The 18776-nt window shown below is 39.6% G+C and overlaps 1 protein-coding gene across 2 annotated transcripts in view; it reads left to right on the top strand.

The window, feature by feature from the left end:
• The window catches only part of cpne5a (copine Va), a 63569-nt gene that overhangs the window by 20580 nt on the left and 24213 nt on the right, over positions 1–18776 (top strand). Inside the window, exons 6-12 of one of the 2 annotated variants that reach the window (XM_068331185.1) lie at positions 361–375; positions 544–620; positions 10716–10779; positions 14618–14721; positions 14944–15048; positions 17292–17333; positions 17641–17716. In XM_068331185.1, the coding sequence (XP_068187286.1) occupies positions 361–375; positions 544–620; positions 10716–10779; positions 14618–14721; positions 14944–15048; positions 17292–17333; positions 17641–17716 (483 nt within the window). The remainder of the gene's footprint in view (positions 1–360; positions 376–543; positions 621–10715; positions 10780–14617; positions 14722–14943; positions 15049–17291; positions 17334–17640; positions 17717–18776) is intronic. The other variant, XM_068331177.1, reaches the window with a different exon arrangement.

Raw genomic sequence — 18776 nt, 5'->3', positions numbered from 1 at the left:
CCAATATCCTCATTATTTACGCTGTAATCTCTGTGATGCTTTTATTGTTGTGTTGTTGCATTATGCTGCATGGTCTGGAAACAAGCTGGTACATGCTTAAAACTCTCTTCGCCTTTGCTGCCTTCCACTTCTCATGGTCTTTCACTTTCCTTTTTCTTTCTTGAAGACTCTGAGTCTTTACCTTCTGCTATTTCATTCTGCGAGCCTGCTCCTTCACATAGCTACTCTTCTCTCTTGCACTTGTTTGATGACGGTCTGGTACTTTGAGTTGTGTGCCTTCTGTTCCATGATATGCTCTGTTGTGTCACTGCTGCTGCCTGGTCTCTCTCTCCTCCTCCTCCTCCTCCTTCACCCTGGAAGCCGACCGACTTTAACGTACGTGTCTGCCTCAGATGTCCTAATTTATAACGGTACAATGCTAATAACAGTGCTTAACTCCTCACCGACTCTGCTTATTACCCCCTCGTGATCCACCTGAACGCCCCTATCCTTTGCCCCAAACCTACGTCTCTCTCCATCCCACTTTATGCTCCCCCATGGCAGGATTTCCTGGGACAAGTTCACTGTACACTGGGAGAGATTGTGGGCTCACCTGCCAGCCGCTTAGAGAAGCCTCTTGGGTAAGTGTTCAATTACTGTGTTCACAATCACCCAACAAGTCTAAGAGCCATTCCGCGACAGGGAGTGCTTTTTCCTTTACTTATCTTCTCAAGGTGACAAATAGAAGAATTTTAACTTTGCAAACACGAGTTCCCAGATACTATCAGATAATGAAAACCCAACGCCACCCATTCAAATCTGACATGTGTCTTCTGCTAGATTTGCACATTTCAGCAAAGATGAGGGGGTGATGAATATGTCCGTCTTATAGAGCCATCTGCGTCATATATTACACCGCAAGATTAGACTCATGTGCTTGGATGGGAATGGGTAATTTAACATGACCGGGGGCCTCCTCAATACAATTACTGTCATTAAGGAGGTGATTGAGCCCAGAGAAAGGATTGAATTTGGCATGAGACACATGGCACAATCAACCCAGCTAAAATCAAAATGGGGAAATATGAACCATGAAGCCAATGGCACCCACGTAGGTTTTTCAGCTATGTTTGTCTTTTTGGTGAGTGAGAAGGATGGTTTTACTAAAAATGAAGGTTGTGTTTGTACATATAACTGTAGAGTGGAGTGTGTGTGAAGTGTGAGGCGGTGCTGGCCCCAGCAGTAGGGGGTTTGTGTGAACAACAGTGCTTTGGAGTCGACCATGAACTCTGCTGAGGATTGGTAGCGGCGGATTACAGAGCTTGGTGTCTCTCAGCTCTGAATAAGAAGATGAGCGGGATCAAGAGACAGTCTTCACCAGTGTGCTGTAAACTAGGCTTCACGGACCACATCAGAGACAAGCAGGAGGCTGAGTAGCTCCCAGAACACGATGGACAAAAGCATTGATTGTACTGCTTGAGTGGGGCACCTTGATCTCCAATGACATGTGCTGATGCAACACACAATTTAGCAGAGGTTGATGAGGATGATTTAGTTGTTGTTGTAGACCACAATTCACTGAGGAACTGAGGCCTTATGAAAGTGTTGGCATGTACTGCTATTAACTCCCCCAACAGCTCTTGTGTCAGCAACATTTCAGAGACATGGGAAAAGTAGGTTTCTCTTTTTCTCTTTCTCTGTTCCTGATGATGCTCAATTAAGGCTGCAGCTTTATTAAATCTGTGGTTTTTGAACAGCTAAACAGGATCCATGGGCGATGGAAGCTCCCTCCCCTCCTCTTATGGACAATAGCTCAGAAGTTGCTTAATGGCCATGTGCTCCATTTCCCTGTCATGCTTTCCGACAGTGGCTCTCTGGATGGAGTTTTTTGGAATGGCTCCTGCAGGGACTGAGAAAATCTGTTAGCCATGCTTAAACAAGGCTTGCCAAGGCACACTGCATCCAATAACCTACTTAAGAAACACATCAGCACCCCTCTCTCAATTTTCCACATTTCGTCTCTCATTTATTCTTTCTCCTTCCATCCAGCGTATTGTTTTCCTTCTTTGACTCCCCTTTTCATTATGGTGTTGTCCAATTCATTTTGTTCCCCAAACTTCCACCTCTCTCTTATTCTGCCTTGTGTTTGTTCCCACCTTCTTTTAGCAGAAATATGTAGTAGTATCCAATTGAAGCGATATAGGGGATAGAAATGGATGCTAATGAATGGAATATAAGATATGATGCACTGAAATGACACAAATACTTCCCCATTCAAATTCTGCTTTTGTTTGCAGACGATGACATTACTAGGAGCTGAAGAAATGCGAAGCTTAGTGATTCCCTGTTTGCACGTGAATGGTGACTTACTGAAAAGCCTGTTTTCTATTTCACACAAATGGTGTAACCTTTTCTCTTGGTACACTATATACTGCACACGAGTGTATAAATAAACATTAGCATGTTGAACCCATTAGGCTACTCTGTGGTCTAGTGCTATATATGTGAAGCAGGAAATGAACCATAAACAAAAATACAAGACCTGCTGTGGGTGGTTTTACCCAAGGGAGGTAAGGGATTTATGGAAATGTAGAAATATATATATACATTATTATAAATACAAGCATCCATTTTGAGAGCTATGCACTTCATGTCTGAACTGGGGCCGATACCAATGAATTAATTTAGCCTCATAGGTACTGTCATTTTAAAAAATAAACATTTGGATGTGTATATGTATGTATGTATGTATGCGGAACGTAATAGAATATTTCTTTAATGTTTCATTGGCTCTGATATCAGTGACAAAGTGTGTTTTATTTAAGTGAAGTGAGATGTATCTTCCCAGCTCAATAGAGCCTGCGTCACAATGCTGTATTGAGAGTGAAATGTCAAACAAATGAAAACATAAAGATGAAAGTGTTTTCAATCTTCTTCCCTTGAACTTTTGCTTGTTTTGATAAAGATACAGTATGATTCATTTCATCACTTCTTTAATTAAATTACAAAGCAGAGCCAATGTTTGATAGAAATCACAAAAAGCTTGATTCGATAAACATCGCTGTTCTAAATAATAATTTAAACGAGCAGAAAATTTTCAGAGAGAAGAAAGTCGAAATGGCTCTAAAGCCACAGGAGCATAATTGTTGGCTCTTGTGTCAGATTTTCAAATTATCAATACGCCTTGACCATAATGAAAAAAATTGATTAGGTTAGCTTTCAGTCTCATCTTAAGTCCTGCTAACAGCATGTCAAAGTTTAAGAGAAAAACTAATCTTGTGCCCTGGTTGTACATAATTTTTTCTTAAAAATAACGTATAACCTCACAAAATATATGTAATACTCTCATCATTGGAAATAACTACTTCAAATCTGCTAATGTATGTAGCCTATGTTAGTAACAGTTTTGGACATTTCAGTTTCACCTGTTTGTGATTTTCTAAAACTGATCAAAGCAGAAAAAAAAAAGACCCCAATCCAAATGCACTTGACCCAACAAGACACCAACAATGTAAAGTGCATTTTTTATAATTCTGTCCTGAAGTTTCAAGGAGCAAAGCTAAAACATTTCTTGCTTTACTCGGATAAAATTAAAGTTGAGGACATTCCCAACTGGTTTTAACTATTAAGTCTCACAGCTGCCTTAAAGTTGTTGGTTCTTCAAATTGGCTGGAATTTGATGGAACACTTGTCACAGGTTTGAATAATGATTGGGAGTGAAAGTCCAGCTTTGATGAAACTGAAAATCTGTCATTTTAGTCTCCTGATACTTTAAATGGAATGAAGGAAGGTGGCCCTCGGTTTCTTTGCCCTGTGCTTGCCCGTGTTATTTAACTGGTAGGTGAAGTGCTTTAGACAGCTTACAGTAATCAGCATCCTCTGCCTCGGGACATCACACACAATTAGTGCATTCTGCTGCCTCACTAAATGGCCTATTTGGGTTCCAAGGCAAAGCATTTAAAAGAAGTCCCTCTCAAGTAATGAGTGTTCCTGCTTAGGCATAGAAAACCCAACTGTGCTGATAGGACAAGAACACTTTTTGTCTGATGAAACAGAGAATTGTTTGGTACAATTCTGGTTTTGTAATTTGGCAAAAAGTCTGTTTGGATAAATAGCTCTTTTTATGTCCTTTCAAGGACTTTTGTGTCATACAAAATTTAAAAACTTTCTTTTTCCCACCATGAGAAGAAACTGTTTATTTAATAAATGTTGTGCTTATTAAAGGTCTTGGTTTTGAAAATTGTACTGGTAATGAGGCAATTTAAATTTGTCCTAACAGTAATAAGTGAGACCTCTGGAGAAAGGTGCCGTCAAAGAAAGGCAAAGACGATTTTTTTTGTGTGTGTTTCTCTTCTCTCAGACCAGAAAGTGTTTATTTCTGACATGACAGCACACCGGCATCTGCTGGAAGGTGACGTAAAAATATCTGAAAGGGAGTCCTGGTGCCACAGTTTAACACTCTCACACTGTTAATATCTATTCAATGTCTGTCGCTAAGCTGATTGGAATCTATGGCACTGAACACCCCACTGGAGGTCAGGGCGGCCCAGTGTAACATGATTTGCATACCATTAGTCACTGCACAGCACCAGGGAAGGGAGTCAAGGAGCGGCGGACCTGTGAGGGAGACGAGAATCAGCTGTTATTTGATGCAAAGGAAAAAAGGAATACATTACGATACAACAGAATGAGAGAGACAACTGGGCATTTCTTGTGAACTGATAGTGAAGAATGTTGTGTTCACGAGGGTGGGGGTGAAATTGGCTTGTCTAGAGAAAGGTTGTGCTCGTTATCCAGAGAAAACACAGGGACGAATGGGAAAACTGTTATAACTTTGAGAAAGAAAGTTTCTCAGTTGTTGACTTCAGAATTCTATTTCTTGGCCAAAACAAGTTGTTTTTAGTTTGCAGGTGTTTGATGAGAGCTTCATCTGTTCAGACGATGAATCAAGTATTGCAATGATTAAAGCCCCGCTCATAATTTGTGTAATCAAAACTTAAACAATGACCTCATTATATCACCACATGAAAAGGAATGCATTTAGCATTTAATGTTGTTTCACTTTTTAAAAATTTTTTTTTTTTTACAGTTTTTGAAGCAACAACTCATCTCAGCTCATCACCTCCTGGAGCTTTGTTGTGCCTTTTGATCCAAACACGTTACCTTTTTTCAGCCTGTGGTCGACAACAAAACCTTCCTGCTATAAACCTGGTTGTCATAAAACAGCAGCAAAGTTTAAGATAGACAGTGTATAGGTGACATATGTGTGCTATGTGTGTCTCACAGGGACATAGATGTGATTCCATCAGACGTATATTAACGTTAGTTGAATCCCATCCAGATGCACAACAGCACTTTCTGCATCTGGATGACACTGGAGAAATGAGACCGGGCTCCTAGTGTGACTGAGCAGAAGTTCCATGAATAACAGGATTATTTTTCTACATTGAGATGCATCGGCAAGGGAGCTGAAGTATGCAGTGAATGGCACCCAATGGGTTACACAAAATGTCTGCAATAAAAGAAACAAGACAAGTACAAGCTGCCATTTTGACCAGGTTACATAAATATTGTTATGTACAAACTTAAACATTCTGAACAGCTTACACTTTAAAAAACTGATTAGGATATCATATTATTGTAGCTTAATTATAATCTCATTTTGTAGTGGTACTTAACCATGCCAGAAAAAGTGACAGCTTAATATGTTAACATTAACCAAACATAATATTTGCTTATACTTTTTAATCAAAATATAATCAAAGCCTTCACAAAATAGGCCATATTGGCAGGGTTAGAAGGTTGGCAGGGTTTGCAGGGTTACTGCTGAAACAACCAAGCAAGTGACCGAGAGAGCAACAATAGATCATATCTCAATGCCTGCAGCCGAAATGCACAAAAATAGCAGCACAAGTAAATTTCCAACATACATTGTTGTTTGGTGACTGGGATAGAAGCTTGGCAGGGTTTGCCTCCAATGAAACAACCAATCCATCAAGCAACTAAGTAACCAATTTCCAGGGATGGATCTGAGAGGCTAAAACGCAGTAAAGGATCACATTTTACTGACATTGTGGTGTCATACCTTCCACCTGTAAACACAAATGTTTGCTCCTGGTTGTTTTGTATATTCGTCTTCTACTTTCAGCACCACATGTTTTTGTGCTATTGACTTCCGTTGTGTTCATTCCAGCAAAGCTTCAAAAAGCTTAGCAGAGGTTGCCTGTAGCTGCCTACTTTAAATACACACAAACTCCCCTCGCAGCAGCAGCAGTAGGAAGCAGCTCGCTTTTCACTCAAAGAGAAGCACACTTAGGTGTTCTGGTGTGCGTTTTGAATTAGCCACTGAGCTTTTTTTTTTATCCTGCTGAGGTGAAGGATTATGGATGCTTATCGGTGTATGAAGATCAAGGAGATTAGGATAATCCCGTTTGAACCCACATAGAATGTTGTCAACCTTGTCTAATTCTGTTCTATTATGATCTGCCTACTGCCCCAAACATTCATAATGGCACAAAGCTAGATTTCCTGTCTATTCTCGATCTCTGTTGGTCTTTGACTCAATTTGAACCAATTAGAGCTTTCAGTTTGCCAGTATCTGAAAGATTTATTGACTTTAGTAACCTAGTCAGATTTACTTGACTAATGCTTTTGCATACTGACAGTTATCTTATTCCATGTGTTATTGCACTTCACCTCACCAGATAATGTATTTAAATTTGCTTAACTCTAAGTGTGAGATTGTAAAGTAGCTATCTTTTTACCATGAAAAAACTGCAGCGTTGTCTTGTAGAAATATATGTAGATCCTCCCTGCAACAGCTGCACAGCAAAAAGAAAATGTTCTTGTTCCTGGGTTCTCACTTGTATTGTTGAGCAGACAACCCTCCCCCACTCCAATATGCACGATACGTCGCAGCATTGTTAAATATCAAGACCATTCCTCATCCTAATGACCTAATGTGAGCGGCATCAACAATTGCTTCCGTCTACCCCTTTGGACTTTAATCTCCCCAACCTCCATACACATCACCTCTACGCTCAAAAGCAGTAACAAATATGGGTGTTAAATCACCATTTTAAGACCGTAACCGCCTCTCAATGGGAAACTATAGAGGCCATACACTGAGCCTGAATATGCATAGACTAATAAGTCATGCAGAGTAATCTCTTGGGCTTGTTTTTGTTAGCAATCCGTGACTTTAATGTGTTCAGTATTCTCAACGGCATTCTGAAGAACTGCAGTGCCAGAAACTTTGGCATATATAAAGTAATTAATGCTGAAATATGCTCCTTGATCTTGTTCCATTCAGTTGATCAAACAGGATCTGCCGAGATGTCTGTGGCTCACTCTGTTTCAACGCGAGCAAAGATAATGGCATGATTTCTTCTTTCATTTTTTTCTTTAGGTAAGGAAAGCCACATTGCGACAAGGCCCTAGTTCATTCCGTCTCTACTTATTGGTTTTGTTTTTGATATTTTATCTGATCCTCTGGGTTTCCACCACACAGAAGCAATTGCAGAGGATATAGCTTCACTGAAGCTAATATGACATAATGTGAGGCCCGCTGAGGTTTTCTGATAATGCATCTCCCGGACTGGCATCAGATTGGTCAAAACCATATGGTATGGTGTCTGCTGAGTGCCGAGGGAAGACTGGAAGTGACTGTATGAATTATTGAGAGGCTGTGATTGGTGTTTGGTATCATAGCTACTTAGCATGTCGGGAGTGCACTCATGACTCACCTGAATTGCTGAGATTGGGGAAAGATTTAAGCCTTTATTATATCACATTACCCAGTCATTGGAAACACAGAGGAGGCCATGATCAGTCTGCACTGATCATCTCTCCAGATTGTCTTCAGACAACTGCTTATCCTTGACTCATTACATTTGGTTGTGATTTCTATTCCAACAAAATAAAAAGCAAGCAGCTAGACAAAGTATGGATAATTTTCCAGAATTGCATTATGGATTAAATTGATATTAATATCCCTTTCTCAGTGGTAGATGCATTTGTATAGAAAAATGAAGCAAATGCTATATAGATGCAGATGCTTTCATTGTTCTGTTGTGTTGTGGCATCATTTACCTTGTTTACCTTCTATAACAAGTGACCTCAGTCAGGTTTGTTTGGAGATGTGAGGGGCCTTAAATTTATGTTATTATCGATTGCTAACTTGTGATATTCTTGTTGAACACTAAAGTCATCTTTGATTTACTTTGTACTGAAAATAGTTTGGTGGATAGTTTACTCATGAGTGTATGTGACATAGATCAGCACAAAGTCATGTCTTAGTCCATTGTTGTTTGACATAGTTCAACAATGGCTGTCTGTCACTGGCACAGCATCATGGGTGGATGGATGGATAGATAGATAGATAGATAGATAGATAGATAGATAGATAGATAGATAGATAGATAGATAGATAGATAGATAGATAGATAGATAGATAGGTAGGTAGGTAGGTAGGTAGGTAGGTAGGTAGGTAGGTAGGTAGGTAGGTAGGTAGGTAGATAGATAGATAGATAGATAGATAGATAGATAGATAGATAGATAGATAGATAGATAGATAGATAGATAGATAGATAGATAGATAGATAGATAGATAGATAGATAGATAGATAGATAGATAGATAGATAGATAGATTAATGTTGAGATGTTTCAACAGTGGCATATTCTGTGAGAAAAATACGACACACAAACATGACCATTGATTAGAGCATATCAACTTAATGGGTCTGTAGCAGCCTGACACAAGGAGGACCACAGCAGCAGATTTCAAATAATTTCATCATCAAACCCTTTTTCCACTAAGGAAACCTGAGTGGATAATGACAGTGAATGAGACCTCTTGATTCCGGACACCTCATATCACCAGCAGTCAAATTTCAGTGAGCACTGGCAACAACTCTGGCCAGTATAAAAGGATTTGTGTGCCACACATAGATGACAGGAACTGTCTTTATTCATTCAAAGCTCACTTACTCTTCAAGTTAACTAGTCAGGGAAAATGCCACACTCAATAATGTATGCCTGATTTAAAAGGCCATTGTCCGTTTGGTACCTGCTGTCATCTCAGTGGCAGAGATTAGAGATGGGTGATGTAACTCTTTATGTGTCCAAGGCTTATATTTTACCGATCTCTGTATTGCAATTTCTAATCTGAAAGTAGTGCTGGTCATTATTGGGAGTTGATAGTATTAAGTTGACCTGTGGACTGTCTGGGGTTTACTGGACCCAATGGTTCAGAGTTTACTAGCACTTTGAAGCATCATCAAATTGCATGATGGTGACTCTGAGTGGAACATAAATAATTCAAGGACAGTTAATTCACCTTGAGATTGGTCTCCATGGTGCTTGAAGATAGAGAATGAAGCACACCTCTTCTCTCAGAGCACAATAGCTTAATTTCAATTTTTTTTTATCTTATTTAAGGCTGGCACTGTGATATTTCTCTTTACAACCCATGGAAAACATGCAGCATTTACTGTCGGATGCTTTCGGACTGTGGATTTATAATGAGATATTGATCACAAGTTGACACGTCGTGGGAGTAATTGCTTTCATGGAGCATTTCAATGCATTTATTGTGTGTTGGAGAAACCTGAGTGAGGCCAGTAAAGGTTAATGGAAGCATTCTGTACTATTCTGTACACTTCCTGTACAGATGGATAAAAAAAGTGATTTTCCCTCTTTCTCTTTCAAGGGGTCCTGGCATACTCATCCTGTATAATGAGTCAATTCAGGTTCATGCCTTTGATTCTATTTGTAAATAATGCAGGTTTTTGCTGTTGGAGTCAAAGACCGCTTCACATGTAGCAGCATGGAGTCCAGAATTACCGACAGTCAGATCAGCTGTCACAGCTTGATGGGGACCTGCAGCAAGTCTGGCCTTCTAATAATTATCCTCCAGCTTAGACCACAGCAGGAGTCATGTGTAATTTCTTTCTATAAATGAAGGCAGGAGAGCTTGCAAGTGAAGTGTTAATGTATGATGGGAAAGTAGATATGTGGTCTTGCTCTGACTTGGCAGCAATGGAGTTTGACTTCTTCTCAAAGCTTAATGGGATTAGATTTAAAACAAAATCTCATTTTGTACTATTTCAGATATCATTTAGGCCAAGCTCTGCAGCAATGTCTCTATTTTTGTGAGCGCCAAGATACTGAAAAGGTGATGCATAAGACACAGACATGCAAAAAAACCCTCATTCACTACAGTACGTTTTCATGTGCCGGAGCAGAAGTCTGTGGTAAACAACTGCAGGCCTGCAGAGCTTTTAACTTTCAGAGAGGTGCTGTCAAAATGGGATCAGAGCAGTTTTGGGGCTCAGCAGTTTTATTCTATAATCAACGAAAAAAAACCCAAGAGGCAGTATTTATAACTCGCTTTTGATTCAGTTACAGTGGGGAAACAAAATAATGTGCTCATTAGCGCTGTCAAACTGTCATTCTCATGTCACTTAATCATTGCATAATGCACATCTATTGACTATTATTTTATGTAAAATAATCCTCCATGGTATGAAATGTTTAACTGCAGTCTTATCACTTTTTTTTTGATGATTGTTATTGCTGTCTTTTGGAAATGGCATACAGGAGGTGAGAAATTAAAATTATGGAGTGAACAATAACAATCACTGAGAAATTTAGCTCAGTTGTGTAAACAGTTCTTGTCTTTGACTCCATTTCATTCAAACTGATTTACCTACTTTATATGTATTTTTTTTTATAGTGGCATACCTGGGAAAAAATGTGGGACCATTGTCTTATCGGCTGAGGAGTTGGGAAACTGCAGAGTAAGTCTGAACATTTTTAATTTGTGTATTTTTTACCTCCTTACAAACTAGGTTTTATAATATTTATCGTCCAGTGTTAACTGCTTTAATTGAAAAGGCCATTTAACAATGAAGGTTAAAGTGTAACTGAACATGGGAATTTTACTGTATGTGATTATCATTGTAGAATGTCATTGCAAAATTGTTTGCGACACGCAGCAGGGAAATAATAAATTTTTGTTTCAGTCACATAATGTAGATTTAGCAATTTTAACAAGCCTGCTGAAATGAAGTGGGCTGTTTAATGGCCTCGAATTAGTAAGATATATTATATCATAACTGTCCCTCATTAAATCAGTAGGCTACGCGCTGCCACTACGTAAATGCATTTGTCATTTGAAATTTGTGTACATAGTGAATATTGAATTGAGTTTGAATTGCTATTTAATGAGGCCGCTTTCATTCCAATCACTAAAACAGGCATTTCTTCCTATCTGTGGTGTGTTAATCTGTATCTGTTCACTAATGCCCATTGGCTTTCCCTCTGCCCTGCTAAATGAAGGTAGTATATAATCACGTTATATTGCTGCCAGTAGAGAGGAGGACATATTGGCCCAAACGGCCCTCCCTTGGAGGTAATAAACCAATCTATTGAGCTGCAACTATTGTGTAAATGTTTGATGATATCCCAATGAATGCATCTAATGATAAAAAGCTTTAGGAAAAAAGTCTGACTTAAGTTCTACTTAGGAAAAGCATTCATTAATTTCCTGACAAATTACTAGCATCAGATGAAAGTGAGAAAAATACACTCCTCTGATCATAAAGCAGCCATGATAATGTTCCTAATTTGGTCCTCACTGGATTGAGGTGTCAGGGTTCACAATCACTGAGGTACTACTGTGAGTCATCAGGTGCATTGCATCTACAATGATGATAGATTAAGGATAATCACTACAAAGCACCACTTCAAGAAGCAGTTTTGTAATATAAATGCAAATGATCATCAGTAGTACAAATGATTGTTTTCTTTGTCCCAGACTCAATTAGAGAAGCATGTTATCCTGGACCTGCCCAGTTTGCACTTAATGAAATCCTGAATGGAAATGTCTTTGGTTGGAGTAAGACCTGGAAACAGAGGAAAGAAATAGTTTGAGGGGGAATTATGTGTGTTAAGGATATCCACCCTCCATATGGATGGGGTTTACTTTGCATTCCACCTGAGATGAAAATAAGGAGTTAGCAGTGTTGGTGCTTTGCCTGAGGTACACAACACAACTCTTGTTTGAGGAAATGAAAAACCAGCATAGATTTAACTGGGGAAATTGTGCAGCAGTGGTTAAGCAAGATGCGAGTTTGTCTCACCTTTCCGTATTTGCCAGGTGTCATTAAACAGAGAACCAACCTCTGCATGGATCAAGGGCTTCCTCCTGGTTCTCGTTAGCTCTGCCACATATGACATGCTGAGCATCGACTGATTACCTCTCAGATCCACCTTACCGCAGCTGTGGCCATAGCTGATTTTACTTGTAAAGTAATCCACACAATATTTTAGAACACAAGTAGAGCACAGAGAAGCCGTCTACTCCTGTTTCACAACAAGCCCAATTACCATTGACTTTACAGATTCTGTGGTGTGTATCCCTGCAGCAAGCCTTATTTTGCAAGCGTAAAATGTACCCAGCCTTTTTGCAATTTCTACCATTTATTTATTTTTTGTTCTAACACATAAAACTGTTCCTTGAAATAAAAATCCATCAACTGAGGGTTTTATAGCAGACAAGCGCTAAATGAAGGGAGTGGTGCTTGAAGCAGAAGAATTGTGTTAATTTCCAATTCATGTCATCATCATGTTTGTTTGGTGATCACTACAGATTCCAGTGCTGATAAAGGAATATATATGCTTATGTAACCAGAATTCAATACATTACACATTACTCTGCCTCTTATCCCATGCAGCGATAACTTTGTCGAAAAGAGGGATAGAAAGAAAGATGCAAACTGCATTCAGTATTCCCCTGCTGCTCTTAAACTTCGGTGGCTGAAATTAATGTTCTGCCTTTTCCCTTCCTTAATGAGAGAAAACAGCCTCGCACCGAAGTGGTTATGTGTTATCTGTGCCTAATGAGGGCTTAAGTCACTCTGTTACCGTGATAGTGTAATTGCAGATGCTATGTTAGGACTTGGAGGACAGTTATAGGCTGTCTCTATTTTTAGAGGCTGGCATATCTGACCAAAGTAAACTCCTATATTTATTACCTATTTTAAATACACAAATTATACTAAAATAAGATTTGGAAAAATTGAATGTTCTCCTGAAAATCTATCAATACAGATCTTTCTTTTTTTAAATTTTATATACTGTAATAATCCTTGAAGGGAAATTAAGATCACACACTCTAGTTAGTCAATCAACTACACACACACATATTTGTGTGTACAGGCCCCTGTAATACACACAACCACACACAAGGGGACCTCCTTTGTGGAGCGCCCAAATGAGCATCTTGTGAGGAGGACGACGCCTTGCTCAAGGGCGTCTCGGCAGTGCTCCGGAGGTGAGCTGACACCTCCCGCTGTCAGCTCACACTCCGTGTGTTTTTGGGCGGGAGCGGGAATCGAACATTGGAACATTGGACCACCCACTCTACCGCCCGCTGTACCACTGAGCCACTGCCGCCCCTACACCGATTGGGAATCTTGAACTAATTAATGTACTACTTATCATATAAGTAGGATCGCAGATAAAAGCTGATCTGACAGAACAAAATCACAAATGTGTAGATACACACCAGCTCAGCTTAATTTCATCATGAACTATATGAGAGAACAGCAATAATCCTATTAACTGAATTTTTTTTAGTAAAAATGCTTATATATAACTGCATATTCATGGCATACCATCTCTGTCTCTCAGCGGTCGTCTGCCAGATGAAGGCTGCTCTGTGTCCTCCATGTGTCAAAGGGATAAAGTGATGTGATGGGGGTCAGTGTGGGGCTGGTTAGAGTCAAGTCACATCATTCTGATGTGGGTCAAAACAATCAATGGAGGCCCTGAACAGCACTGTGCTAATTCAAATCTGATAGCTGCAGTACAAATCCTTAAGTCCAGAGAGATGGGGGTAGAACAGTGTCTTCTCTGCGAGCTGAAGGATATCATTGTATCTCGTCTCAATACTTAACAAATGAAGATGAGGCATTTGACTCACACATATCGTCTGCAGACTCAACGTGTTTCAAAGAACAGTCATCAAGTTACAAGATGCACCTTGCAGATTTTTCCCAGTCTGTGCCATTGTGCAGCTTCTTTGCAACACAATGGACCCCAATGCCTTCCTGAGAGGATTTCAGGAACCTAGAGAGCATTATTGGGCTTGTTCATTGTCCTTGTAATGGCAGTACGCATTGAAATACTGTCTAAATGAGTATAATTATGGTAATACCAACCTTTCTAATGTATCATTAGCTGCACTAACACACTCCACATCCTTTTTGTACACAACCCTCCCTGCTCCATGTGCAGGATTTTAGAATACATTTCGGTGCCTCTTCATGGTCTCTAATACTGCTACTGTGATTATATTAATCACAACAAGGTTTTCAGTTCATATCATATTTCCCATCCAATGTTGTTATGCAGAATTTGCACATTAAATGCATTTGCAGGTTTTGAAAACTTGAGCCCACTGTCTGGTTTTTGCTTTCCTCTTTACTTTTATTCGATGCTTCGGTGCTTTTATGTCTTGGCACACAGAATAGATAAACAAAGAAAAGGAGGCAAACAACAGCATGGATTTACCACACCCTTTAGTTGTTGTTTTTTAAATTCTCTCAATCTGTGTTTCTCTCCTGTCTCTAGGATTATGCCACCATGCAATTCTGTGCCAACAAACTTGATAAGAAGGACTTCTTTGGAAAGTCTGACCCCTTTATGGTCTTCTACAGAAGCAATGAGGATGGCACGTGAGTCATCCTCTATCTTGGTATAGGTTTTTCATTTCAACTCAGGAAAGATGAGTAAGAGGATGAGACAAAGGTTGAGAGGATTAGCTTGCGATACCATGGACTCAGTGGTATCAAGATTAATGCATTCAGACACAGTCTGGAAGCAAAGCATAGAGTTTTTACAGTCTGCTTAGAAATGTGTCTCTCCAGAGTTTAAATCCGTGTCAACCTGTGTCTCAGGTTCACCATCTGCCACAAGACTGAAGTCATAAAAAACACACTGAACCCTGTGTGGCAACACTTTTCCATCCCTGTCAGAGCGCTCTGCAATGGAGACTATGACAGGTAGGGTGACTGATGATGTACAATAAAGTGTTCTGCGCACTCACACTCGCTCATACTCACAATGTGATTTTTCACTGGAAACCAAAGCCACACAGAGTGAATGAGCCCTTATACTACTTTAAATGGATGACATGGTTTGAATTCATACACCATTGTTTTTCTGCCTTTAATTTATTTGTTGCTGTAACAGAGATTAGGGCCTGTCTCTGACTACATTCAAATTTGCAGGGACATTAATTGATTTGCCCTCAACCATTGCGAACATTTTAAATTCGGGATCGGCTGCTTTAGTGGCGTCTTATCTGAAACACTAAGCCTCACAGAATGAGGAGCAGAAAGAGCTTTGACAGGTGAGAAAGAAAGTGAGCCGTGGAGCAAGAGTGGTTGCACTTCCCTTTCCATAGATGTTGACAGGTGGCTGGAACAACAGAGGAGACTTGCTGTCTGTGTGTGTGCATGTGAGAGTGTGTAGACGGCCACGAGAGTGTGTTTAAGTCATCAAAGAACATGTCAAACCTCCACCTCTCCACCACACGAGGTGTCAACAGAGGTTCTTCGTTCTGATCTGGCCTCTGCTCACCTGCCTGGAGAAGTTAATTGGTTCAGACTGATGGAGTTGAAGCATGAAAGATGCCTGATTCCCTTTGAGGAGTCTGATAGCAAGGGAAATCTACTCCAATTAACAGGGTCCCTGGCATTTTGTAGAAATAACACAGTTTGCACTGCCTTTGTTCGAATCAGAGCAAGAGCAATCTTTAGTCTTTTAATTTAATACTCCGCAAATTAAATTTAAATTAACTTAAAAATATAATGGCTTGGTAATTACAGTCGGGCTGGTTTTGACCCAAAGTATCAACAGGCATTCTAATAAATTACTCCACCTGCTTTATTGTATAAGCAGCCTTCACAGATCAAGTGGTTTTTCTTGTGTTCTTGTCAAGGTTTTTCATGTCGGTTTTTTTTTTAATGTAGCTCTCAAATTCACCTTAAGGAATTTACAATCTGTACAGCCTTCAACACCCACTTTCCTGTGGAAATATCGAGAAGAGGTTCCTCTTCCAAACCAGAGTTGATTCCACTTCCAGTTACAGTACTCATCATCAGTAGTCATATTGTCAGTCATAGTTGTAATCACCTGGCGTCAGTGCTGCCTAGTATGTAGAAGTTCTGCTATATGCATGACCATTATCATTGATTAACAATTTAAAAGAATAATTATAACAGACTTATTCCTGGGAAAATATTCTTGTGTGTCCGCACACTTGTTTGATATTTTTCTGTTTGTTAGGACAACCAAGAAGAAATTACAAAATATGCTCCCTTCCAGACAGTTGGAGGTTTATTTTTGCCCGGTGCAGTAAAATACTTTAAATTATACCACAGGACAGTTGGTCTTATTTTTTCCAGATTGATTAATCAGGACTACTGGGGGAGTTAACAGGGTTGGTTATAGTGTTCAATTAGCTGGTCATGTAAGGTGTTGCCAAGCAACAGTAAACATATGAGCCTTTCAGGCTAACAGCTGGTATGCTATCGTTGAGAGAAACTGAAACCCATATCCAGCTATTGTCTAATGACATGCAACCTGTTCCTCACCAATATCCTAATCAAAACTAATTTCTTCAACCTTTTTGTTTTCTCGCTGAATTTTAGTCCAATCACTTCAACATCTCAGTCAGTCATTCTGCACACAGCTGTTTGTGGAGACATCAGATGAGGCCATGCATTTATTGCTCCCTCAGGCGTGACGTATCTTTATGAAATCCTCTTCATTGTGATGCCCTATTAATTTTTTAAATCTTGTAGTGTGTGCATGTGTTTCAGATTCAAGAGAAGATAGAGATTAGTAGAGATTAGTTTTCTGTGTGTGATGAAACCCGATTTCATAATCAGTTAGGGTTTTGAAACTCCTGTAGTGTGAGCCTGACTTCTTCCAAATTTTGTCAAATCTGTCAAGCCTGTCTTTGTACAGAGAATGATTCATTAACTACAAAAAGCAACTTTTTACCTTCCTTATTGAATGAAATGCTAGCAAACTAACCAGGATCAGATTGGCTGCACAGACTAGATTCAAAGAGGTATAAATCATTTCCTTACTTACATTCGAACCTTATAATGCATTTAAAATTTTTTGAATGTGAAAGAAAAAAAGATTCTTTGTAGCTCAGGTTAACTCAGCGTTAAGGTATTGATTTTGCGTTCTTATCCTCACACACACTGGAATAAATTTGTTTATTTTACAGAACGATCAAAGTGGAAGTGTATGACTGGGACAGAGATGGAAGGTAATACACTCACACACACACACACACACACACACACACACACACACACACACACACACACACACACACACACACACACACACACACACACACACACACACACACACACACACACACACACACACAAACACACCATCTCAACTGTTTTTGATCATAAATAACATTTTCCTCAGATTCTCCAGTGCTCTCCTTATTGCTGCTAATGTCATTATTAGATCCCATCTGAGCATCATAACCTCTGCTGTAATTGTATTTTCTTCCTCGCACATCTCAAATCAAATCAATTTGTGATGTCTCTTTTCTTCAGTCATGATTTCATCGGTGAATTCACCACCAGCTACAAAGAGCTCTGTCGAGGTCAGAGCCAGCTGAACGTCTATGAGGTCAGTAGAGATGAATCTGGTCATTTATCGTCCTCTTTCTTTTTTTCCCCTGTGAATTACCTTTACATAAGACAAGTTGGAGTTCTGTATTCAATTTTAATGAATAACTGAGCTCTACTTAAACCTCTGTTTACGAATACAGCTTGGTATCTTGAGAGTAGTTGATGTTTATTAATTTACCTTAAAGCAGAATTATGGTTTCAGTATAAATGGAGATGTAGTAGGTGGCGCTGTTGCCTCACAGCAAGAAGGTATCTCTAAATTAACTGTAGGCCTGTTTGTGATTGATATTAAATTATATTAAAGCAATAAAGATGAGCAGTGATTTGAATATAGAAAGGATTGCGCAGCCTCTCAAGCATTTGGGTTGGGAGTTCCGGAGGGAGGGGGCAGCTACCGAAAAGACTCCAGGTCTGGTGCTTTGTGGTGTTTTTAGAGATGTAAAGAGTTTGGATATACCTTTACTACAATTGTAGAACAGCTGGTACACTAAAGCAAAGAGCTGTATTTTGGGATACCAGTGGTAGAAAACTATTTTTGATCAGAGAGCAAATCCATGCCCCCTTTAGCTCAGCAAAGTGTGTGTAGTTTAATGACTTGAGAACGATGCCACTGTTTGAGCCGGAGATGTGACTGTTTGACATCAACAGCTCGCCTCTGCTTCTCCTCACTCCATGTGGCATAAAGCGGATGAGAAGTCAGGTGCTGCAGCAGATAAGAGAGGATGTGTCTTTTTAGAGTGAGAATGGAGAGATTTTTTGGGCCTCGATTACTTCAGAGGCTCTAGTTAGTCCCTGCTCATTAAAACACTTGCCATGTTAGATTAGCCTCTGAATTAGTCATGGACGTGGCTTAAAGAAAGAACAGTGCCAATGACAAGAGAGAGAGTATTAGGGAAGATTGGGACAGGGAAAGATAGACAGTGGAATTGCAGATTGGTTCTATTACTAAAACATGGCAGTGTCTTCATGAACTCTCCCAGGTCAGTGCCCTTCATTCAGCATCAACATATCTCTCAAAAAATCTATGAAACCACTTTTTCACTGTTGACAATTTTAAT

The sequence above is a fragment of the Antennarius striatus genome, chromosome 2 (genome assembly GCF_040054535.1).
Source record: "Antennarius striatus isolate MH-2024 chromosome 2, ASM4005453v1, whole genome shotgun sequence".
Lineage (NCBI taxonomy): Eukaryota > Metazoa > Chordata > Actinopteri > Lophiiformes > Antennariidae > Antennarius > Antennarius striatus.
Note: the sequence above shows the minus strand (reverse complement) of the source record. Positions and strands in the feature narration are given on the sequence as shown.